Source organism: Numida meleagris, chromosome 6, assembly GCF_002078875.1.
Source record: "Numida meleagris isolate 19003 breed g44 Domestic line chromosome 6, NumMel1.0, whole genome shotgun sequence".
Lineage (NCBI taxonomy): Eukaryota > Metazoa > Chordata > Aves > Galliformes > Numididae > Numida > Numida meleagris.
The window spans coordinates 53,156,004-53,182,738 of record NC_034414.1 but is presented as its reverse complement, the minus strand read 5'-3'; the positions used below and the strand labels follow the sequence as shown (position 1 = coordinate 53,182,738).

General features: G+C 40.0%; 1 protein-coding gene and 1 long non-coding RNA gene across 3 annotated transcripts in view; one reads left to right on the top strand and one right to left on the bottom strand.

Annotated features, from left to right (window-relative positions):
• On the bottom strand, positions 99-25,982 carry ADSSL1 (adenylosuccinate synthase like 1). Its single transcript, XM_021400900.1, has 13 exons — positions 25,717-25,982; positions 14,296-14,398; positions 13,116-13,178; positions 12,637-12,687; positions 12,240-12,306; positions 10,994-11,101; positions 10,561-10,642; positions 9,633-9,759; positions 8,281-8,435; positions 7,040-7,164; positions 4,964-5,061; positions 4,349-4,498; positions 99-3,116 (listed from the first exon to the last, which is right to left on the bottom strand). Exons 1-13 carry the CDS (start codon positions 25,903-25,905, stop codon positions 3,064-3,066), a joined length of 1,371 nt encoding a protein of 456 aa, XP_021256575.1. The 5' UTR covers positions 25,906-25,982; the 3' UTR covers positions 99-3,063.
• The window catches only part of LOC110400748, a 22,942-nt gene continuing 20,042 nt past the window's right edge, over positions 23,836-26,735 (top strand). The window contains exon 1 of one of the 2 annotated variants that reach the window (XR_002440047.1): positions 23,836-25,409. This is a non-coding gene — a long non-coding RNA (uncharacterized LOC110400748). Of the gene's footprint in view, positions 25,410-26,073; positions 26,250-26,735 lie in introns of those variants that run through there. The other variant, XR_002440046.1, reaches the window with a different exon arrangement.

The following is a 26,735-nucleotide window of genomic DNA, read 5'->3' as shown; positions in this document are numbered from 1 at the left end:
TGCTAGTTAGTTTTTCAAATCCATGCAACATTAAGAAAACAAAATGTATTTCATATAAAAACCTGAGAAAAAGAGAAAGAAATAGGGAACAAGCACCGTTACTTTAAATTCATTTTAATGTGTTTTTTCAGGACAAAATAACAGGTGTGGATCCAAAATTCAAGTGAAATATCTGCATAGAGGGAAAGATGTGAGCATAGATTGCACATTACTATGGAAATGCTTGATTTTCTTTCCTTTTATAAAGTGCATCATGCCAGAACTGTAAGACCATATACAGCCAAATTAAAAATTACAGAAGCTTCAAAATCCTATACTGCATGTATTAAGCAGCACACCTCTGAGTATGAAGGCCATGTTATTGAGGGAAAGTGTGAGTAACTATATCCAACACATTAAAGCGCATGAGTGAATTGGTAATTGCTACTTTTTAAAAACTATGCTATAGTTTTTACAACAAATTATGTTGTTTTGGCAGACATTTACCCTTAGTCTTCCATCAAGATACCAAAGAGGATGATGTATCAACCAATTTCACTCACAATTATTGCATTTGGCTGGGGAGGAAGAAGAGACCAAATTCATCACAGTGATTGTAATTAAAATCAAATTCCAAACAATACAAAATAATCCATAAAATAATGGTAGACAGCCAAAATGAATGCAAATTTACATTTAAATGTTCTTATCAACCATTACGTCACTCAGTAGATTAAAGAGCTTTTTGATATAAACCTGAACGTATTCACATTTAACTCAGTGACAACAAGTGAAATTCAATAGGAGTAAATTTCATTTTAGAAAATCCATGCCGTGAAATGAAAAGCACAGTATTACTTTATTGTAACAAAGTAAGTCACAGGATAATTGTCCACGGTATCAAGTCCATTGACAACATTACTGGGTTTTCAATGAATCCTTGAAAGCAAATACAAGCAATGCGGATCTAATAGACACTTAATGGAAAAAATACTTAGTGGAAAATAACAGATTAGGTGAACAAGAGACAGTAATCCTGTGAAAATTAAGCTATAAATCCTCATTTTTAATATGCCAAACACATCATTCAGAGTTGATCATTTAATCCAGTTATTCAGCATACAGAGTGGCTTGTAGTCATTGTGGACTTAGTCTATATATCAACTAAAGCTTAAATACAGTGGCCATCCCTAACATAAATGCACCCATGAAGATGAGGCCAAGAAAAGGAATAGGTCAGGTTAATCCAGTAGGCAAATGTCACATGGTTATCTATGTGAAAACAGAACTATTACTATACCTCCAAAAACCTTTATGCCTAAATTACCTCATATAAATGAGGTACATTTCACAGTGCTTGTTACTAATTAGCACTTACCAAGCACCTTTCAGAAGTGCTTTGTGAACAGTAATTAAGGTCAGAAATCTCTCATTTTAACTCTCATAAATACAAAGGGTAGAACTTCCTCATCTATGCTAGAACAAGGACTGCAGATTTGAGCCACAGAGCTCCCCAAAACACTGTCAGACAGGTGAGGAAGTTTCACTACTTGATGTTTTACAAATCGCAAAACAGTAACGGGGAAATTAAATGACTTGTCAAAGACCAGCAGAGGAGTTCTGGTTGAAATCGGGATTCACAGCTTTGGGCTGTGAGTTCTCCAATGCAAAGAATGTTATCATTTTGTATCCTTTGAGTTATTATCTCAGGAATGGGGTACTTTCACACATTGCACAATGGCATTACAGCCTCTGGGAATGATATAAAAATATTGTCATAGCTCTCTGAGACATATATAGAAAAGAAACATCTATTCTGAAAATTTCAGTTATGGAATAACTTGGCTTCTAGCATACTCATTTTCCTCTACAAGAGGTAGGCCTTTTTTGAGAGCTCTTGCTGTGTAACCACTAAAAGTTAGAATACCCACGAAAAAATCCAAATGTATTCTTGAAGGTTCTGGGGACCTCTCCATGGCTTCTGCATGTCACAACCCTGGCTGCCACATGTCATCCCCTTCTATAATTAGGCATTACATTTTGCTGAGGAAGGTCAAAATGTGTGAGGGGTGTAAATACCGCAGCAGTCATCGTTAAGTCATGCATTGATTTATTCTTGGAAACACGGGAGCCATGGAAGCAAGTGTGCCACACAGAGCTGCAAGTCCCACGTTCCTCAAAAGACAACTACAGTAAAACTTTGGAAATCACAATCACTGCATGAGCAGGAAGAAACGTCTCAGGTTCACTAAAATACTGCATGTTGTTCTGGCTGCACCCTCCTTGTGTGTTTTGTACCCTGAGGACTCTCTTCCTTCCACTGTCATTCACTCCTTCCCTACTGCCTAAAATAAAGACTGCACACCTGACAGTCTCTTCAAGGATTGCCTGTTCATACACAGGGTATTTGAACAAGTTATTAGACAAGTCAGCTTTCTCCAGTTTGGCCCCTCTGCAGATGTTAGTTCTGTTACTAGAATAGGCTCTGTTAAAAAAATATTTTAGCTTCTCTCCATTCATTTCAGTGGGCTATAAAAAATAGTTATATCAAAATTATAGATAATTGTGTTTACTGTGTTTTACAAACGGAAAGTCTGTATGATCCTACCACTCCAAGTACAAAGCGTATGTCTTATTGCTGCCAACCCAAAGACATAGACATAGACATTGTAACACTTGAAGTGGAAGAACAAATCCAATCTTCACAATTCTGAAGTCACCCAGTAATTACTGGAAAAAACTCAACATCAGTTTCATCAGGAAGAACTAACTCTATTCTGAGGTAAAATACTTTCAAATAGTAATGTCTCAAATTTAAAAAAAAAAATACATGGATTTTTTCCTTATTTTGCTACGCACTTTTCAGATTTTTCTTTCTGATGATGGCCACCAAACAGATTTTACACTGAAATTACTGAGACATATAAGACAAATAAAATGTTACAATACAGAACAGGTAATTTGTTTCTAATCAATTCCTAGAAGAACATGTTGGTTTTAAATAATATCTCCATTTAAAGAGGAAACAGTAAGGAACAAGCAAACACTGAATTGTGCTTTGGATCATTGAACTTCTTCCTTTGCTTAAAACAGCTGGATCATTGACTCTCTTGATTTTCCAACTCCGACCCATTTGACTAGGGAAGAAAAAAATATCTATTAGAAGAATTACTGTAGTGTTTTATTATGCTTCAATACAAATTAGTCAACTCCATGCTAAAATACACTGTTAAGAAGTTTTACTATCCAAAATCACTTTCCTCCTGCTGCACTACCATACCATAGTGCAATATACTGGAGTTTGAAAGCACAAAACTATATCATAAACACAAAGCATTGCCAGTGGAAGACTTAACAGAAGGTCAAGCACTTTTATTGTAGGTTTAACTCTCATTATCTTCAGTAATAGGATGTCTAGCTAAACCCCTACAGAAAGCTAGAGCTCTGTCACACTGTGAAGCAGATCAGGAGACAGCGATGTGCACACGCTATAATGCTGTTAAATACAAGGCTGCAATTATGAACATTATCCAGTGGGAGCAGCCACCTAAATACTACAACAGAATTGTTCCACTTTTTACTCCCACAGATACTACGGAAATAGCAAGGTATGCCTCCTTTAGCCATCAGCTCCACCAAGGCCCCATGCCTTCAAACTGATAGCCAGAGAGATAAAACAAGGGGAGCCTTATTGACATATCCCATCACCCACATCTGTGTCCATGACCACGCACAGGCCATCCACTGAGCTTCAGGCTCTCCTATAAGACACTTGAAAAACACTGGTATTGTCACAGTTGCACACAGCTCACACCCTTAGAGATGACCTTTGATGAGCTTTATGGAAAACAACAGCCACACGCTAGCTTCTCAAGTTTGCTGTAGTGGAAATTTCCTTCCAACATTCATGCCACACCTTCCCCCCCAGCATCCCTAAATCTCCAGCAATTCATTTGAAGAAAAGTGTACTGATTAACCTTTGGAGATTGATCATGTTAAGATTCTCAGTTTCCAAAGTGGAAGAATTGGTTTAGATAGCCATGTATCCATTACACACATATCCCTTTGGCTGGAGAAGTGTGGAAGAGGGTCAAAAAAGAAACAAACAAAGACTATGTTCAAAACAGAGATACAGTGCAGGGAGTGAAAGAAAGAGATTAGCAAGGGGAGGATGTCAGAAGCATGGTGCAGAATGCCACTTTTTTGAGTTTCTTGGCAAGGTGTTGTTCATCACCATCAACCCAACCCCAGATGCGTCCATGGACTCCTGCACAAATCAGGCCAATCCCAGGCTAAAGAAGTGAGCACTTCTACATAGCTTCTTCTGTGTATTGTTGCGCTGTCACAGCTACATCGGCATAAGATTTACCTGGCACTCCAACATGGTTTTCCACACATCGAATGTAATTCTGGGCCTTGGGAGGAAGGTCCTCCCATTTTCGTGCACCAGTTGTGTCAGTTTTCCACCCAGGCATCGTTTCATATTCTACTTCCACCTTCTGTAGTATCTCCTGATTAGCTGTGGGGAACAATTTTTAATCACAGTTGAATTTAGCTGTTCCACCATAAAAGAGCACACCTATGGTTCCTGGCCAAGAATTTTTGTTGGCATTTAAAAATCTGATAAATGAGGGGAAACATTTTTTTTAAAGCCACAGTATTTCTACTGATTGGATAATTAGTTCATTCTTAATTTAGATTAATTTATGTTAGTTAGGAAGATAACTGATTCAAGGATCCAGTAATTCAGTTTCCTTGTCAAAACCTTAGAATGTACTGTCTGCTGTCAGAAAAGCACAGCAGTACTTTTTAGGAATGAAATTATTTGATGTTTACAGTAGTTCCATTTTTTGGTTCAGATTTGCACATAGTAAAACTCCTACACAAGATCAAATATAAAAGAAATTAAGCCTGATTAAAAAAAAAAAAACAGACAGTCTTTCCCAACACATACAAAAATGAACATATACATTTAATAACATACCTGGAAAATACGGAATTCTTTTTCCGCCCAATTTGTAAGCAACACCAATCTTAATCTCATCAAGGACATCAAGAATATCCAGCTTTGTTAATGCCAAGCTGCACAGAACAACATTGGTCAGAGTCATACACATGATTGACCTTTATCATCTTCCTCTTCAATCTCTTCCATCTTTTATGCTAGGTTTTTTCCACTAGTTCTCTATTCAGAAATCCAACTCAAGCGACTCAGTAGCAGAGACACATAAATGTATTAAACTATGAACATTGTTAATTGAATTCATGCCTCTGGGATGAATACGTGACCGAGTTACTAGGACACATTTCCAAATGCTTGGCTGCTCATACAAGGTGCACAGTGTTCAGTTCAGTGCATTAAAATTCGAACTGGCAATGCAAAGTGAAACTTACTGCACTTAGTTTGTGTATGTTGGCATGCCACTTCACATCACCACTAACAATTCTCTTATTCCTCCTTATTTACAACAACTATAATAAAATTGTATTTACTATTTAAAACAGACTTCACAAAAATAGTCTGGTTTATACAGGACAGCAGGGAAGATCTCAGTCTGGCATTCAGTACTCTTGCTGAGCTACCAGTGTCGTCAGTTTACTGAACCTTTTTCATCTTTTGAATTCACACACTGAAAAACAAAAATGGAACCTCAAAAAAAAAATAAAGCAATCACTAATCAGAATTAAACTGCATTTTAAAACTAGTCAAATTCTCTAGATGCAATATGCCAGACCTTGACTGATAAGTTCACGAACAGGTAAGGAACTGGCCAGTTATATGCACATATAGTCCACGCTGTATGTGCTCAATCAGTATATGATGAATACAATAATTGCATGAGAAGACCTTTTGGGAAAGAAGAAACAGAGCCAGCTCTTCTGCTTTTTTGTAATTTATATCTGCCCTGTGTTTTAGCTGTCAGAGTTACCAGAGATGACATAGTTTTGTTGATGGAAATGTGGCAAATGTAATGGAAGGAAATGTAATGCTTTCCTAACAAATATTTCCCCATTAAAGAGCTGTTTTAAGAGAAAGCAAAATATAAAACCAAGCAAATAAAAAAAAAGTATTTTAAAAACCTTCCTGATAAATTAATGAACAGAGATTATTCAAGATATCGTTCCACTGTAGCACTACTGGCATAAACAATACCAGTTAAGTCACTTTTCTAAGATAGCAAAGTGCCCATGGTCACATGTCTGCATATATGAATAATTTCCTTGAATGCAAAGTCTACACCTGAATGCAAAATCTACACCTTATATGAACACAACCATTACGAAACTTTTGCAGCTTTCTGAAAATATGGATTGTAATTTTAAATTACTGGCTTTTTATACTGTTATCAGTCTTGTAGCATTCGTCAAACTAGCCTAATGGCTTTACAGTCTTGACTAGTTCCTTTAAAACGTCTATTTGAAGTGTATTTACAATTATAAAACAACTTGTTAATCAAACATGTCATTCACTCCCAATTAAAATAAAAGCTCAGACCGTTAGAAGCAGCATTTGTAACACAATATAGGGCTATATTTTTCTAGATAAATGAACCTGCCTGAGCTGTGCCAGTTGCTGTACGCTTTGTGTGATCCTACTTATTTCACTTGCAGAAGTAGCATGTGCAGAAGTGCTCCTACAAGTCCGATCCACTAAAGCCAATTAAAGCCCCAGACCATTGGCTTCCAGCTAAGACAGTAGGAAAGCACTGGATCAAGAGCACCAGAACAATTTGTGTGAAAATTAACGGTTATATTGATCCAAACTACACTGGTCATCTGATGTAAACAAAGTGAAAACATTTATGAAGAAAAATATCACTTTCATGATGGTGTAAAATCACCGAAGAAGGTCTAAGGAGATAAGATTATTATCAGCATGAAGACAATTTTTAGTTGCCCATTGTCAATTATTGCATACAATTTTCAGTTGCCCGCTGTGAATTACTTAATTGCTTAAAATGTAACACTTTACTGACTTATATTAATGTTACCTACATATTTATTCTGCGAAGCACAAATTAATCACTTCCAAATGTAGCGCAAAATCTGTGATGCTTACGCAGTGAATCCGTTGATCATATGAGCATATTTCAAAATGACAAGATCTAACCAGCCACAGCGCCTCTTTCTGCCTGTCGTTACTCCCCATTCGTGGCCACGGGACTGTAAAAGATCTCCAATTTCCTAAAGTAAGACAGAAAGAATACTGATGGTATTTCATTGAAAAACAGCAAGAAAACAAAATATAAACAAGTATAGACAAATAGCGAGGAAAATACGGTTGTTTAATCTCAAAGCTTTTCCGTAGAAAAAAAAGAATTTAGTTTTCTTCAAATGTGACTTAGTTGGAGAGTAAAGCCCCTCATGCACAAGATTCCTATATCTCAATCACTAGCATCTGCAAAATACTTATTAAATATGACTATCTTCTAAGAGTTTGCATTTACTTTCTTCATTGGGTGTTTTGGCATCTACTGTTTTCAGGTGCAAGACCGTCCATGTTTAGGGCAGACCAATGCTTGTGTGAGGTGTAGGACAACTAATGCCTTGTCTGTCCTCAGGGCTCCTAGGTCCTACCACAGTATGTGAATGCCAACCATTCCCTTTGATAGAGGCAATGTTTATGTTTTTTTGTTGAAAAAAAAAAACAAAGATAAAGCTTTACACTTACGATCCATAAAACTAAAGGGTATCACCAATTCATTGGCAGCCATTAAGAGAATGGATTTCAGTGAATAAAGCTTTAAATCAAATTCAGATCACTGACCTGGTGCATGCTGTGCGCACAGCTCATACTCGATATCCTGAACTCACTGTACGGTATTTTCATCATCAAGAAACCAGAAAACAGTTTCAAAGAACCGAAAGCTCTCCCCCTCTTTTTCAGACCAATTTGTGCATGACTAACTGATGCACACACCAACATTTTTCAAGAAATCATATGGAACATGGGCTGTTAAGCATACAAGTTATATCTTGAAAGTTAAACTTCTTGAGATGCACCAGCAGCTTGTGTTCAACACACTCTCACCACTGAAAAGCACCCAGTTTACATGAAATGATGAAATCTGCGTTTGACATCATTCGTTACAGCAGAACTGTCACTGTAACCTAACAGCTTCACACCTGTGTTTCTTTCCTCTGAAGAAAAATGCCTGAAGTTTACCACATAACTCCTCTGTCTTCATGAGTGCAATACCCTGGGTCTGTTACAGTGCTTATTTATTTGTAGTATACCCTTACCCCTTGAACTTATTTCTTGGCAACCATATATACTGCATTCTGTAATAGTAAACCTACATTAATCTGCTCAGTGGGGAAGGCTCCAATTCCCACCCGAGTAGTATATGCCTTCACAACACCATACACATCGCCAACGTGCTGGGGAGGAACACCAAGTCCAGTGCATACACCACCTACAGTGCAGTTTGATGAAGTCACAAAAGGGTACGTGCCTGTCAGAAAAACAGAACAGCACAACTCTGTTTCAGCAATGACAAAAAGCAAAGAATGACTTTCTTTATTAGTTGAAAGGAAGATTTCCTCTGTACATTTGGCTTTAAAGCTGAACAGAAATAGCAGCTAAAAAGGGGAAGTTCTCCTTACTGCTTGCCCCCTTTTTGCCTTTAAGAGAACAAATTCAGCTGTTCTTCCCCAGATTGCTTCCTCCTGTAGTGAATGATACACATTCAGATTTCCAAGGCTCCAGAGATAACTCCTACCCCCTCCAAATGAACGGCTCTTCCCACTCAAGAACCCAATTTATCCCAGCATTTTGTATAAGCATACTGTTACTGATCAAGAATTTCACATAGCCAAATAAGAAAATGTGCTGCTTTATCACGTATGCGTGACCTGTTTCAATGTGCAGGTTTTCCTGCATTCATCCTTTGTAACTTTCACTGAGGATCGCTCACAAGGGAGAAATTCAAAAGCATCTCAGTATTACTTCCACCAGGCGCTTGATCTATTAAAGGATGCTGTCACTGTGTAAAGCTTTTTTCATTGTCCTATGTATCACATAAAGTATTTCTGCAACATCCACAGAGACTCGTGTAAAGGTCACAGTGTGACATTTCCAGTGCCTTACACAGGCAGTTCTGAGTAGCTGCTGAATATTTTCTAAACCTTCAGAGGTTACTCATGATCGCTACACCGTGACTTTGGATCGCAGCATCTCTCCAGTTCTTTGTTTCATCTTCATGGAGAGTTAAGTGGTTTAATTAGACTTCTGGTAATAGAGCAGAGCAGAGATCAACTGAAGAAGTTAAGCTTATAAGTTATCTGCACAGGTTTAATCCTGTCTCCACTGCAGAGGAATGACTCTCAGCAGCACCCCAATGGGTGCCTAGCCTGTACGACAAGGTGCACAAACATTCAAAAGTGATAAAGAAAAGAATATATATGACTGAAATTTCAACCCCCACTGGAATAAACTTTAGTAAAAAAATAAAAAATGAAAAATCATTATTTAAACCCTAAGCACTTAATCAGTCCTGTTAATGATACAAGCTCAGTCTTACTGTACTTTACTTCTGGGAGATCTTTTCTTTGGTGTCTCTATTTTCCTATTCTTTGCATAGCAGTTATAAATACAAATCAAAATAAAATGAGTCTCTTAGGACGTAACTCAAGTTTACAGTTTAACATACCGAAGTCAATATCAAGTAATGCCGCATTGGCTCCTTCAACAAGAATCTTCTTTGGGGAGCCATGAAGGGCTTCATACATAAAATAAACGCCATCTCGAACCATGGGCCTTATTTTTTCAGCATATCCCTGCAAATGTGAGTAAAAACATCAGCCTTCCCAAATAAGAGCAGCTGAATTGCTAGAAGAAGAATAGTGATCACTTCTGAAGAACAAAACACACAGATAAACCCTAGTACACCAGCTTCACTAGCTGCATTTTATTTGAAAAAGACACGACAATTAGCTTATGTTCCATTAAAAACAAATTAACACATTGAACTGCTAATAAGAGTGCACAGCTTGTTATGGCATTGGAATGCCCTAATTTCTGCAGCATTTCTATTCACAGAGATGATGCACACCTACCTCATTTTGTTGATGGCCTATAGCCTAGACACAATGAGGAATATACAGATGAGACTAAGACTTAGAAATTATGCATGCTCCAGAGGGAAAACAAACAAGCAAACAAAAGAAAACAAACCCAAACTCTTCTCATGAATACTAAGAAGACAGCTTTCAAGGTCGGGTGCTTGCTCTGAAGAAGTACCAGGCAAAACTTGGGAAAGATTTGAGATTTTTTTTGTGTCATCTTTTCTTCCCTATTCAAAGATGTTTTACCAGGGGATCTTCTGAATTTATAAGAAAAATGTGTTTTATAAATGAAACCTGGATCTTGAAACACAACTTCCACAAGCAATTCCTCAGGAAGAACTGAAGCAGCATAGGTCTGGATGGAATGGGACTGCAAGTGTCACTCTGAATTCTCTTGACTACTTTAACACAACAATGTAATTTTTTTAATGAGAAAAATAATTGTATCAATTACAAATTGTATTCAATGCCCATAAGAAGAATATTCTATTGCAAATCAGAATACTTGCTTACCTTTAGCTTTTTCAGTTGTCCCTCTATATCTATGTCCAATGTTGGAAACATTGACTTGTATTGTTGAGCCAGATTTTTAAATCTGTAAAATATTTAAATCACATCTATGAAGAACACTCTGAGTTACTGTTCACAGAACCTTTGACAAGATGTGAGATTATACACTGCATACACTGACAGCTGTATAAAGAAAATACACAGAACTTTAATATCTCAACCAGCACATCTGCTATTGTATATAGCTAGATTTTAAATGACACAACTCTGTAAGTAAAGGAAAAACACACACATTCTTTCCAGTTTTCTTCTCCTCAATAATTCATATTCAAAATTCAGACCAGACGCATTTTGAAAAACATCTCCTTAAAAATAAACCTGCCAGCCAACATACATCACCCTTAAACATAATATTTAGAAATGAAACTAGTTGTACCTTGAAGAAAATTCATCAAAGTCAGAAAGGAGGTCACAAATTCGAAGACCTGTTCGTGCAGCTTTGGAAGAGTACGTTGGTCCAATCCCTTTCTTCGTCGTGCCAATACTAATTGAAAAGAACCCCCCAAATGTGAATTAACACGTGCAAACATATACCTCGTGCTAAGTAGTTTGTTACAGCTCTCTGCTATGATACATGCTGAGCAGGAGTTCTGAGACAAGAAAAATAAGCACTAATGTTCCATAATAGTAAGTATAAAGCAAATTTCAAGCTTCAGCAGACTAGCATAATATTGGTAATATTCACAGCATGCAGTAAAGTATTAAGCCCTGGATCTGACTGAAATAAGCTGAGTCGGTGTATGTGCATATATATGTCTTTTGTATAGCAATTATGGTTGCTCTACTATCTTGTCGTACTACTTACGATCCTTATCGAAAAGAAAACAAATGTACTTTTCACACTTTCATCGCTGCAGCACTGCCCATGGTTGTAAGCAAACAGTTTGGTGAGCTATCAAACTGGTCTTCTATGGCTTTGAATCCAGTAACTGAGTCTGTTTGAGTAAAGCTACAGCCAAAGGTACAGTCCTTGAGAACTCCTGCTGGAGCTTTTGCCTTGCTGAGGACAAAATTGAAGCTGCTTCCATACCTGCATACCTATTTTCATGCGCATTTTAGAAAAACTGTTATTGGGATCTCTGTTTGTCTATGAAGATTAATAGGAGACTGACTGACAGAATAACAGCGTGTTCATATAAACCCTTGTTTTTTTCTAAAAAGAGAATCACGAAGTATGAAAAACTACATACCGTTAATGTGTACTATTAAAATTAAAATAGAGACTATTATTTCCAGGAAGTTTAACTGAATATACAATAAACAGCATGTAACCTAATCCTGTCAACACTTCCAATCCGAGTCAAAAAATCATTACTAGTCTGATATGTACGTGGAGTGGAAGCAATCACTTCAACACAAATTAGATTTAAGGATTTGTTAGGAATTTCAAAGTGCCTTTATGTTTTGCAGAGAACTGGGAAATAGAATCATGAAGAATTTATAACCTTGGTAATATCCCAATTTAGCGTAATCCATACACAAAAATATATTGGAGCAGAAGAGCCACAGAACTAATAAAATCAGCAAGGCTCTTTATAGATATATTGCAGTGCTGTTTTCCAACATTATGCTAGTTTTTCAAAATTTCCATAATTATTATTGGAAGTGCTAAAGAGACTTACTTTTTTCCTTCTTGGGCTTGACGTTGCACTTCCTGGAGCCCATCTACTGCCTGGTGAAAGTCAAACACTGCAATGGAAAACCAAACAGACATCATGGCAGACCAAAGGAGAAAAACATTTGTCTTTAAGTCACAGGCATGTATAATTTTAAAACTAAGCGTGTTTGTTATTAGCAAGAGTATAAAAACCTCTCGTGAAAACAGAGCTAGTACTGCTTAAACACAGTGAAAACAAGTAAAGCATCATTCTTTAGCAGGTACAAATTCTGTTGCAGGCACACAACATAGAAAAGAAATATTAGATCAAATACATGACTGCATCGTAGAGTAATAATGTAGTTCAGCACCGTGAGTTAAGCATTGATTTGAGTCTTTTCCATCCTTCAAGTATCACTTACCTATATGTGCTCTATCTGATATAATCAGTCTTTTCTCCCAGTCTTTTAAACCTGTTAAAAAAAAAATAAAAATGCAGTTTAAAAAGGAGGGTTCCTGCTGCTCTGACTGGTCACACTTTGGGATTTGAGTTTCTCCTCTTTTTTATTTAGTTTCTCAAAAGTACTGTAAAAAAATTGATAGAAGTGAATATCAAATTTCAGCAATGTTTTTGGTAACACTTCTTATCGTCAGCTTTCCCACTTTAGTGTGGATTTTATTTCCTAGCTGATATAGTTTCAAAAAGCGTAAAAATCCATGAGATCCCATGAAAACTTACTTTTGAAAAATCTGTCTGAAGGCTACAACAAAATTCAGCATTTTTAACACTGTCCCCTTCATTACTGAAAATTCAAAATGTTACTGTGCTGAATAAACCAAGGCTTAAAAATCCCTTCAAACTAGCCGCTAGCATAAAGAAAGGTTAAAAATTGATACCAACCTTTCTTTTCATTCTTTTCAGCTTCTTCAAACAGGCCTGGTAAATGTATAACCACTCCATTACCTTCGGGAAGAGAAATGACTTGTTTTAAAGCAAGAAATAAAATACTCATTCTCAGGGTGTGAAGCATGTAAAGGCTTGCTGGCTGAAATTTTATTTAAAAGGGAAGACAAGGTTTCTCACATTTCTCACTATGTGATCTTGAGATTTTGGGGGATAAATCTCCATTTTGGATAAGCAGCTGTAAGCCTGCTAAAATCAGACAAAACTACTTGCTTATTTCAGATGCGAGCATACGGCCTGCTGCAAAGCCAGCTGAGTTAAGCAGATTCTTTCCTTTGTTTGTGGTGGACTTTGCACCAGGAATTTAGTCTCAATTGTTCTCGGATGAAAGCTCAAAGGAGTCTGTTGCCTTACCACACTGCCGAGTCTGTGTGACAGCACTGACATTTTCTACAGCATTCACATATTTATATTAAACTCAGCTCAAACTAGTGCTATAATGCACTAGCAATGCCTTCTCCCTGCTACTGAGCTACAATTCAAAATCCACAAGCAGTACAGAACATTACTGATGAGATGTGGATTAATGATTTAGTGGGCTGGAAACAGCTGCTGCTTCCTTCTTGGGAACACTGGAGATATCTGCAACAGTCTCTCTCTGCTTAAATTTAGGATAACTTAGTTAAACTCTTTACTGTTTGACAAGAGAATAAGCAGGAAAGCAAGACAATACACCATATTTTGCAAAAAACAAGAAGCTTCATATATTTCAAACATGCATTCAGAAATGATCAAATGCAACAAAAGCGTAACTACAGATCTGTGACTAGAATGCACTCATTTCTTGCACATTTTGCATACAGTTTTTCTTTCAGAAAGGATCATAATTTTGGACAAGTGTAAGGTTTCACCTTGCCTGTCACTTAAATACGAGTTTAATGCCCAGTAAGCAAACTTTTTATGATGCTATTTGCATCGAATATCATTACAGTGAAATACAACATCAGCTCAAGCAGCTTGAGCTTATAATGCAAACAAGAAAACGTCAAGTAGCTGAAGCTAGAACAAATTCTATGAACAGTCACCTATGTTTTTCTTTGCTTGCTACCATAAACTATGGTTGCAGCTGCCCGCTGAGTAGTAAAGCTTGTAAAAACAAGTTCCAAATTGGTCTTACCGATAAAAGAAATTGCCTTTGGATTAATAATGCCACTAGGGAACAGGTGGAAATCATATTCTTTCCCATCGACAACCACAGTATGACCTGCGTTGTTCCCACCCTGAAACAGAAAGAATCACAGGGTTAGCTGTCCTGTATCTTCACTCTAAACTCTCAGCAAATAATGTGATAATGTACAAATGAATAAAAAAGATTATAAATGGTCATAATTTTCTCCGCCTTACAGTGACTTGAACTACTGTGGTACTGTGGAAAATGGCTCAGACAGGACAATTATCAGACCAAGAAATTTCAGCAGGTCTGTGTAGGCTTGGAAAGCAGAATTACACCACGGATGGAGTCAAGGCAGAAATGGGACACTCAGCAAGAGTGAGTGTAAGAGTGATAGCAGGAAAAAACCCTGAAACTTCCTGGGAACAAAACTGAGTTTAACTACTACCCACAGGGTCCTGTCTCTGACATACCAATGCAAACCCACAGTTTTGGGGCATCTCCTGTGTTCAGCCAGTTCTTTGGCGTTAAGACTACAACTCCAATATTTCCTTTTGAATGGAAGCACAAAGCAGATGCTGCTCTAAAGTTGGGAACGTGTTATCTCCGCAGCTTCACGCAGTAACCTCAAAGGTCAAAGGATGGTCATCCCACTTCACACCACCACCGCCTGATGGAGCCTGCTGCAGTTCCTGACTTAGGTCATCATCTGCCAGACCTGAGAGTGGAGTTCGTATTTTCTCAAGAAACTGATTTTTCCCAAAAGGCTTTAAAGGAGGGTGATGAGACAACACAGACTTGGGAAGAGGTGAATAAATCAAGAGTGTGCATTGATCTGAACTAAAACAACAAAGACTTAAAGGTCTAGTTTTTTTTAAGCAGGCATACTGTTTATTTTTGCTACAATTATCAAAAAGTTTCCTGAACAACCGATGCCCAAACAACTGGCGTCTTTCTTTAGCAAATGCTTAAGAAGGGACATTAATTTTAACTCCTTTATCAATCAGCTGTGAGCATGCATACACAAAACCGGCTGAAGCACAGAAACATCAGCAGATACGATGCATCCTGTAAATGCCAAAATCATAGAAGCCACTTTTAGCCCCTCTGAATAGATAATATAAAAGAATAATTCCACAACATACCTTCAAAAACAGCACTTTTATAATGTAAAGCTAGAATTGACAGCTCTTGAACTGCCTTTGCATGCTGCTCATGTTGGTCTGCATTTCCCAAAAAGTGTGTCCTGAGTATATTTTTTACAGCTGAACTTAATACATTTCTACAAGCACAACTGAAGTGGCAGCAGAGCACTGAACTGTCCAATACATATGATTAAAAACATGCAAAACATAACTGGTCTGATGGGATAGTTTCTAGCTGTTATCTGTATGTCTTCTTAAATTAGAGACATTTCTTACATTGAGTTTCAGAGATATTCCAACAAGCTGGTAGCCTAACAGCTCAGATACTAAAGACATCTACTTCCTTTCTAATGTTAGAGAGTCAATGTAGAACCTATAGCCTATATGAGCTTTTTTTTCTTTTTCCACTAATGAATAGGAGCTTGAAAGCTCACACAGGCTTCAGTGGAACATGACATGACTGAAAGTCCAGAGAACTACCTGGCTTGCTACAAACAGCTCTACGCAATGAGCTTCCATTTAATATCCAGACTCAGCTCACTGAATCCCTGCTCTGCATCACAATACTGCCCACAAATCCCACTGGAATTTTATACACCCTTCCCAGTTAGCACCTGTCCAGGTCATATTTGCTTTCTGTCACGATTCTGAAAAACTTTCACTATAGAGAGGAATGCGAAGGTGACAACAACTTAGAGGTTAATCACCAGTGCTATTGTGACATCTGTATTGTGAGTGATGGCACGGCCAGAAATAACTTTGCATTAATTTCCAAAATCTGGGAAGCATGAGCATCCCCATTCAACTGCTCTGGTGTGGGAAGTTCTGTTCCCAAGAAGGAGCCACTAAGGGAGTTGCTGAAGCTTCAAAAAGTTATGACTGCAGCTGGGATGGATGGCAGCAACATCTGCAACATTAGCATCCACTTCAAACTTCCTTCAATTACAGCAACAAACACCAGCAATGAAGTGGGATTTGAGAACTACGAAGTGTTAAGCATGCCAAACAATGAAAGCAGTCATAAAAAGACTTAAATATCATTCAGGAAGCCCTTCTCCAGACAGTGCTCAAAAATCCCTCCTTCGCAAGCACTGCCGAGACCCATCAACACTTTCTGACTGCACGGCCATAGCTGATGTTCTTCGTATCAGCTGTATTTCAGATCTGATAAATGCTCATTTTTAACAGTACTTGGTAGGTGTTAAAGGCCTCCACATTTAGAGCTAGTACCTAGGAAAAAATAACTTTCACTGAAGTCATTTGTAGCCTGCAGTGGAAAATTAGTATTCAGTCTTATGAAAGCACCTGCTTTCATGCTTAACAAATCAGTTTTTATTAACTTTGAAAACTCTCTAAGTTGAGGCTTTATTAACAGCATTAAATACGCATCACTTCATGTTTGAATAGGGATGAAATGTGTCCTGATGCTCAAATGTATTTCTGCCTGCTCTTGCCAGCCAGCCAGCATGCAAGAGAAGTCTTGGATGGGAGATAACTATGCTAGAAACCAGGTGGAAGTTCCTGAAAACAGTTTCAGTCCATTGGCTACTGTGTCTTGGACTTGGACTGGATGATCTTGTAGGTCTTTTCCAACCTAGCTAATCCTATGATTCTATTCTAATTCTATGTCTAAGGCGATCCTTGTGTGCATAACTGGGAATAGCAGGTAGGAGCAAAGAGATTGCATTACCTTTCCTTTTGGCAGTGGTGCAACTGCTACCGGAATACCGTGTCCTTGGTAGTTGGACAGCATTACAAAATGATTCCTTCTGGCATTCTAATCCATGAATTTATAATCCATGAATTAGAATGCCTACTATAAACCAAGAGCCTGTGTTGTCTCCATCTGGAAATAGATGCTGTGATTCGTGGCTACCTCTCTCTATAAGTGTCCCAGATCTAATAATTGCATCTGCCATTGAACTACAACATTTACTACATCCAGCCGCAGCTGGAGGCCAAGCACCTCTCATAATACAGTGAAACTGACAATAAAAGGTTTCGTTTTTTTTTTTAAACCAAGACCTACCTGTACAACCTGATAATCTCCATCTCAGTTCCAAGAAGTGGATCACAACTTTTTTCTTGGAAAAAAACACCAAACCAAAATGCAAATTATTAATAAGAGCTGGGTTAGAGAATGATCAGAAGTATACTCACGCTAGAACTAGGGAGTAAGGACTTTGTTTTTTAAACGACTACGTTGAAAAGGAGCTGGAGTTGCGAGTATTCCCTTCCTAACACCACGTATCATCAGCCAAACCAAGGTTGCCTTGCTCTTCCCAAAGGCGTCTGCAAAAACAGTTTCAAGTAACGACACGGCTGCACAGATCAGCTAAGTCTGATTCCTCTGTCTCTTCAAGTGTGCTCCTGCTGTGGCCCTCCTTGATGACTCATAAAATTAAAGAAATGCACAGAATCGCACCCTCCCAGTTACAGCAGTGATCTTGAGAAACTCCTCAATTCCCTTGGAAGCAGGCCTTCTAAAGCCTGAATGAGAGCATTATATGATCACAGCCAGAAACACCCTTAACAGCACTGAACAAAACATCTGACCTTTAAAAGAAACATATGAAATATTTCTAACATAAATACCTGAAACTGAAGGTCATACCATATTTTGCACCAGTAATGTATTTTTCCTTTATTACTAATAAAAACCCAGCTTCTGCAGAGACCTTGGTCTTCCTAAGAATCTGAAAAATGTAACTGGAAAACTCAGGTCTACTTCAACACTGCTTGAAAAAACAGTCAGTGTAGAGAAACTAGATAGGCTTAACCTTTACGTGTTTTCTAACTTAAATGAAATTGCTGTCAAACCACGAAAACCAAGCAAACAAACCAAAACTACTATGACAGACCACTACAACAAAACAAACTGAACTCCTGCAGAAGTTGTAAAGAAAAAGATTAACTCAAGGTACATTGACTGAAAACATTAGTGGAGAAAGCATTCTGACTCCTGTTAGCGGAATCCCAAAATAAAGGCACACAAACAATCCAGACACGTCTGCTGATCTTTAGTTCTCTCTTTTGAAGAAGTGCAGTCATGTCCCTGTGGGAAGTAACATGATCCAAGAATATGAACACAACTTTCCTTATATCTGTAAACAAGTTAGCAACAGCTAGCGACTTACAAAAGGAACAAAATAGAACAGATGCCATTTCATCTTAATTTTCAGCTGTTTTATTTGATGCATGTAGAGGATAATAAATTTATCAGGTTTTATGAAAGGATTGGAAGTTAAGCTAGCTTTCTTATGGAGATTGGGAAACATTAAACCTGACCTTCTCATCAGTATTTATAATCCTGGTGGTCCTGAGATGATCTCGTTGCTACCCAGAGGAGCGGCTAGTTTAAAATAGCCGTGTCATCATGCTGTTCTAAATCCTAAAATGATATAGTGTAGCAGGTAATCGAGCATAAGTAAAAAGAAATATAGAATATGAATTAAATGACTTACAAATGAGAGTTTGCTACAAAAGAATTTCAAGCTTTGAAGGGGGTACTTCTTTACTGTAAATGTACGTGTGCCTGTAAATGGGACTGTCAACCTTCACAAACATTACCGAAATAAAAGACAAGAGTTCTGCAGTCACACTCAATACTCCAAGGTCAATTTCTTTGCTGATGATCATTAAGCACTGAACGGTCAAGAGATTAAAGTCTCTGCATGCTGCTTTATCCCCTATGAAGAAGTTATGCTAAATATCACAGTTAAATCTCACCTACAGGAGAGCAACACAATACAGGCACCCAAACACAGAGAAAAACAGCAGACAACAAGCCCTGCAACCACACATATTCATCACATAAAGCTGACCTAATTTAAACCCTGATGCAAACCATTCCAGCAGCCCAGGATCAATGGGGACAGTCAGGGCATGTGGCTGTTTTGCCCTCTGTCAGCAGCTCAGCAGAGAAAGAGAGGAAGCATTCCTGTCACAAACATAAACCACTGAAAAAACTCATTGTCAGGCATTTCTGTCATGTTTGGTTTTCATTATTTGACTATTTGCCCACAGTATATTCCTTTGTGTTCCTCAAAGTGCCATTTCTAGCATGCACAGTATTTACATTCATCACCAGAACACTAGAGCAAGGAAATAAGGAAACTTACAAACAGGCAACAGATGTTGTTTGGATACATCCTTTCACCCCTTCCTACATTATTCTCTGATTTTGTAATCATCTCTCAACCTCAAAACTTTCTTGGGCTTTCCTTACTACTTTAGCCCTTCTCAACACTATTTAAAATTCACTGCACTGAGAAAACCAGTCACTTGCTCTCCTTGCTGTACAAAGATGTGATCAGCTGCAAACTGCACAACCACAAGAAACCTCAGAAAAGGTTTCTATCCATATTTCAATTGCCTCTGCTTCTCTTTAGTGTAAGTACCAATTCTACCTTTTGTTACCTGTCTCAAAAGATCGATGATCCTCTTTTAATACTGAAGACACTCTTACTGTAAAAGCATACTGAGTTGGACACTGAAATGTTTTAAGAAGCGACTGCATGCATAGAAGCATATTAATATGAGAAGTTTAGCAAATCTACCAACAGCTCTTCTTACAGCAATGACATTTTTACAATTTGGTGTCTCTTCTTTAATGCCAGTTCTGAAGGGAGTGCCAATAACATCAAGCAAATTGTTTCCAGACTTCCAGAAGCTGCAGGAGTCACGGGTCTGACACATCCAGCCTGGGCACGGGTGGCACTGGCACACATCAGGTGCCAAATGACTGCTTGAAAAACTTCAAAAACTCCTGGACTGCTCTGTGCTGCTGATTCACTGTTACTGCTTTTGGTATGAAATGAAGGAAAAACATGCACTTGTACTGCCACTATTTTGCTCATCTGCTCATTAACTGAGATCAAACCCACTACAGATCATGATTATTATCATAGGGTCTCTACTAAATACTTACTAGCGGCATTTTTTGTATCTTTCACACTGAGCTTTTGGGAAACTGCTTTCTCTTTCCTCACCTTCAAATTTTTATGGAATTGTTTATGGAGCACTTTGCCCCAGTGCTTTTGGACATTCTGCTGAAAGGCTATTTATTGCACATAAAAACTTCACCAGGAAAGGCAAAACTGTTTACTCTCCATTACAGAGGGAACTCAGACATTCTTGGCACACACCTTTGTTATAAAAATGAAAGCGTCTCATGAGTTTTTATTGTTATTGGCAAAGACATAATACACTGCGTGCCTTTTTATGACAGCGCATGCTATTTCCTTTTCCATTCATATCCACACAGTCCCACACAGAAAATACATTCAGTGAAAAGTTAACATTACAAATGTTCCTTGCATAACTCCAGCTTCCTTAAGGAAACAGCTACAACTGCATGGCTGACCAGCTGCCTACAGTTAACTGTGACCTTATCACAGCAGTTCAATGTATGATTTTTTTAGGGAACAAATCTAATTTGAGTGATGCCTCTGGATCTGCAGCTCTGCAGCTGTGACAGCCAACTGTTTTCTTGGTCATGCTCTAAAGCAGCTCTGTGAAATTATCCAACCAAAAAAACCACGTAGAAAATCTGCCCACAAGCTCTAGCCTTGAAGGCAGCCACACAGCAAAAGCTTCTGACATAGGGCGGCTGGACTGAGAGCTGTCACTGAAGAGATCGAGGCCTGCTCAGCCAGGAGAAGACTGAGAGGGGAACTTATGTTATTAATACGTACAAAAGTCTTAAGTGAAGGTAACAACAGGATGGGGTCACGCTGTTTTCGGTGGTGGTCTGGCAGTGGGCCTAAACCAGAGCACAGGAAGTTTCATCTGCATATGAGGAAAAACTTCCTAAATGTGAGGGTGACAGAGCACTGGAACAGGCTGCCCAGAGTGGCAATGGAGTCTTCTTCCCTGGAGATGGAGAAAACCTGTCTTGATGTGACCCTGGGCAATGTGCTCCAGCTGCCTCTGCCTGGAGCAAGGCGGGTTGGATTGGATGATCCCAAGTGGTTCCCTTCCAACCACAACCATTCTGGGAAGCAATTATCTGAAGACATGTTTTGAACAATGCCAAATATCTCTCTTTGGTGATATGGTTTTAGGTATACAAACTCTTAAACCTTCATTTAGGACTTCTTGTTTTACGTAGGAAGAAAGAATAGGGAGAAAAGTGAAATTCCCTCTTTTTGATTTATATTCCAGCAGCTAAAAGCTTTAAACAATGAACAGAACCTGTTTCCAAAGAAACATCAGAATGAAACATTTTCAGGCAAGCTTCAACTGTACTTGTCCCTGAAAATACACCTGAGATTTCAAGCCTCACATGGCATGATGTGACTTCTCTGTGCCCCAGGAGGCCACAGTAAGGAGGAAATATCAGCCCCATCACTGTCCTGTTTCTGAATGCCTTCACCTGCTGAAAAAGCAATTTAGAGAAAGAATGTTCTCAACATTCTTCATTATTTACCTGAAACCTACTCAGTTCCTTAACAGCCATAAACTACCTCCTACTATTCATTAACTCAAATATCTTTTCTGCTATTTTCTTTCCTTTATTTTTAAATACACGCCCAAGTATCTGGTATTTTTATGAAAACAGCTTGTAGGAAGCTTTGTTCAGCATAATCTGTGGCAATTATTGATATATTCTCCAGTTAGAGAACGTGTCAAATAAGCTAGGTGAAATTAAATCTATTTAGATTGTCAAACATTTCACTGCCACTCGTATTAAAAATGAAGTCATCTGTGCACCAAAATCTGCTGGCTGCATACAATCCAAGTGCAAAAGTTTTATGTGGAATTTTCTTTATTTAATACAATTTCAAGTTTTGCTTGTGTCTGTGAAGGACTGACTCCCTGTTCCCATATACCTGCCCACCTTCCTTCCAGTGTCCCAGGAAAAGTGTCATTTCTTCTGTGGCAATTCAGCTGGAAAATATTTTATTCATTAAAGCAACAAGCTAAAAATACTTGAGAAAAGTTTAATGAAAGTTCCTCTTCCTTTGGTAGAGCTATTAGGGAAATACTATTCTGAGAAAGATCTTTGAACTTCCATTTGGCTCTGAACTTAAATTCTATTCAAGAAGGGAAAAAAAAAAAGCTTTTTTAAAGTGTTAGATCAAATGGCATGTAATGATGAATTACCTTGTTGAGACACTGTTTTAAAAGACAAACATTCCCCTTTCAGTTATTCGCCTTCTCAATCTTCCTCCTTTCGTTTCACTGAGGACTAAAACACACTGTTTAAATCAGGGTCTCAAAACATGGAGCAGACAGGACATCAGGAAATAACCCAGTGAATCATCGTATTCTAAAACACAAACATTTCCTGAAGAAACATTTTCTGACGTCTCTAGAAGACTTCAGAAGATTTTCACCATTTCTTATTTAAGCAACCTATTGAAAGGTTCTTCAGTTTCCAGGAGGAATGGGAAGTGATCGAGATTCTGGTCCAAAAGCTGAGGTGTTTTTATGTCAGTAAAAGCCACTAATAAATCCCCCTCAAACTGGTTACTCCTACAAGTTAATCACCTACCATTACCCTTGAGAGAACACTAATTAGTGCTGTTCAAATGCTTAGATGCATGCATATCCTTAATAATCCATAACAGTCATAGATAGTTCTCTACCTGCATGACTGACTTTGAACGCATCAAATAATGATAAAATAGCACATTTTAAAAAAACATCCTCTATGTTGGCAGATGTGTAAAAAAGCATGTAAATATCTTAGGAGTTGTATAACTTTTGCTACGCTAAAGTAAATAATTACTCACATTTTCTCTTCAAGTGTTTCATAGTTACCCTTAAGCTCTAATCCTGAAACCACTTCTGTTAAATCTCATGTATGTGTGTACACTTGTGTCAGCTAGCACTGTTCTCAGAAGAGTCCAGAGGTCTCCTGGATCCACTTGCCTCCCATCCATCCATCCAGGTCTCATCAGTACGCAACAGAAAGCAAATCTAGATGTGCCCTGCAGCATATTAAGCCATCTAAGCCATCCAGCCTGCAGTCACCGCACTAACCCTTCTGGCACACATGTACTGAGTCCTCCATCCTCCCAGTTGTTCTGCAGCTGCACCTGGGGCCACACTTGTGCATCAATCAGCTCTCTGGACGGACAGAGAATCAGTCTTGAAAGCAACCTCAGGGCATCGCACTGAAGACCACTGAACCCATATGACTTCTTGCAGTAATAATGGTAAACACATGACTGAGGCCTACAGGAAATGCTTCTCCTCAGCTCTTCTAAACTCTGTTTCCTTCCCAAAGCAGTTATGAGACCTGTGTTTAGATTCTGAGCAACAACAACTGAATGAGAAAAAGGAACAAAAACAAAACAACAACAACAACAAAAAAAAAAATTCTGAGCAACAACAACTGAATGAGAAAAAGGAACAAAAACAAAACAACAACAACAACAAAAAAAACAAAAAAACAAAAAAAAAAAAGGAAAAAGAAAGATGTAGAAAGCTATAGTCTGCTAATACATATTAATGAGCTAAATTTTGCAGGGAAACATCTCCTCAAGGTGATTCAAGACCTTGGGAGCTCCACATTCCCACTGAAAATACTTCCTCCACCTTTAAAATATTTAACTCATATAGCAGTATTTATTTACACAATACGCTTAATTGGAGAAATATCCTCAAATCTCAGACGATGACCCCAAGGACACCTGTAACTTCTCACTAGCTGTAATGCAGGCTGAAACAATAAATTTCATGGTACATACCAACTGAGCTGAACTACGATGATGATTTATTAGTGTAGTCACACAGTTTACTGAAGTTTTTAACATGACAGTTATAAGCATTAGCAGCTCTATTGATCCAATATGCTAGAACCAAAAAACGGCTTGGAAGGGACAGTTCCAAATGCATGCTGTGGGCTGGCTGCCCCCCCATCAGCTCAGGCTGCCCAGGGCCCCCATCCAACCCGGCCTTGGGCACCTCCAGGGATGGGGCACCCACTGCTCATGATTAACGCTTGAAAACATTTCTTTAAAAACTGATTGCAATTATTAACGATTGCCTTTGTTTCCAACTGGGTTTGTATTAAGTGACTAGATTAAGGCTTTAAGACTCCTTGCATGTCCAAAGAAGGGCAACAAAGCTGTGAAGGGTGTGAAACACAAGTCTTATGCGGAGCAGCTGAGGGACCTGAGATTGTTCAGTCTGGATGAGGCTTGGGGAGACCCTGTCACAATCTACGATAACCTGAAAGGAGGTTGCAGCAAGGTAGGGGTCAGCCTCTACTCCCATGCAACAGCAACAGGACAAGAGGCAATGGACTTAAGTTCCACCAGGGGAGGTTCAGGTAGGATATTAGGGTAAACTTCTTCTCAAAACAAGTACTGATGCACTGGTACAGGCTGCCCAGGGAGGTGGTGGAGACACTGTCCCTGGAGGTGCTCAAGAAAAACGTAGATGTGGCACTGACTGACATGGCCCAGAGTGGTAACGGGCATGGGTTGATGGTTGGACTAGATGATCTTAGTGGTCTTTCCAATGTTAATGATTCTATAATTGCACACACACACAATGCATGTAATATAAATATTTATAAAATAAATACTATCGTTACGTATACACACAGTTACATATATCTGTCATACATATATGTGAAAACAAATGCCGTACTGTTTAAATCTCACACTCCTGTAGAGCTCCTTTTCCATTTTACTCACCTATGCTCCATTTGATATTACCTTAGAATAAACTTCCAGACATTTCGCACGCAATCTCCTTCTCCCCAAATCCCCTGCAGTAAGACTCACTAAAACTCTCACGGACTTGCACTACCCAGCTGCTCTCCGAACCGGTTAAACAACGCTATTCCCAGGAAAACAACGACCCACGACACAGCACTTCCCAGCGCTGCGACGAACGGAGCGACAGGCGCCGCGAACCCGGGTCCCCAGAGCCGGGCCCGGGGCAGCGCGGCCGCCACCCGACACTCCCGCGGGCAGCCCCCGGCGCCGGAGGATCTTGTGTCGCTTATCGCGAAGGGTCAGCTGTTTTTATTTATAGAGCCGGGCTTTTTCTTTCCGAGTGGCATTTCCATGCGCCGCCCGGGAGGGAGGTGGGGGCGGGGGGGAAGAGAGGGGCACGGCGCTGCCCAGCCCGCACGCGGAGCGAGAGGGAACGGGGAGGGGGTAAGGAGCGGGGAGGGGAATGGGAGCGGGCGAGGAAGCAAAATAGCAGCAGAAAGCGAAGCGGGGCGGCACGGGGGAACGGACAGAGGGGAGAAGCGAGGAAAGCAGCGGGGAGCGAAGGGTGAGGAGCGCACGGGGGAGCGGCGGGCAGAGCCACCCACCTGGCAGCGGCACACGATGTCCGACTCGGTGGCCAGCAGGTCCACCACCTTCCCCTTGCCTTCGTCCCCCCACTGCGCCCCCAACACCACCGTCACTTTGTTACCGCCCGGCTCGCTGCGCGCCCGCTTCAGCCCGCCGCCGGCGCCGGGGTGGCTGGTGCGGTCGTTGGACGCCCGGGTGCCCGACATGGTGCTGGCAGAGTGGCCGCAGCCGTCGCCTCGCTCTGCCTCGCCCGCCCCCCGCCGAGCCCGGCCCCTGCGCGCTGCCCGCGCCGCGCCGCCGCCTCTGCGAGCCCCGACCGCCCGCCGCTCCCGCGCTCCCTCAGGCTCTCAAGTCCCTCCCCGTGCACGCACCGACCGCTAAGGCGCACTGCTGTGGTGAACGTGGGCCTGCGCGCCCCTCACACACACGTATCTGGGGCTGCGGCACCGAGAGACGGACTTTGGCCGAGGTCACGTGGGGCTGTGAGACACACGCACGGGAGCGTGCACTGATCGCCGTGTGTCGCCCAGGCGTGGGGCTGTGGCACTGGGTAAGACACACTCATCTGAGGCACATATCACCGAGGTGCATGGGCACTGCCGTCCCGAACGGTGTGTGACTGCACACGCGGTCGTCTGAGCTGCGTGAGGTCTGAGGCACGTAGGGCTGTGTTACTGTGAGGCATGAGGAATGTGGAGAGGTGTGTGGGTGCCTCATCCCTGGAGGTGCCCAAGACCAAGGCTGGATGGGGCCCTGGGCAGCCTGAGCTGGTGGGGGGCAACCAGCCCACAGCAGGGGGTTGGAACTATGTGGTCTTCAAGGTCCCTTCCAACCCACAGCGTTCTATGATTCTACAGTGTGAGCCTGTAGTCACTGTGGGACAGACACACACTGAGGAATGTGGGCCTGTGTCTCTCTGAGAGCCCTGAGGCTGTCTTTGTGGGGCACGCACAAGGACCAGCACACATGGAGCTGTGTCCTGTACCACAGAGTTGTTACGGGGAGAAGGACGGGCATACAGACCCCTGCAATACAT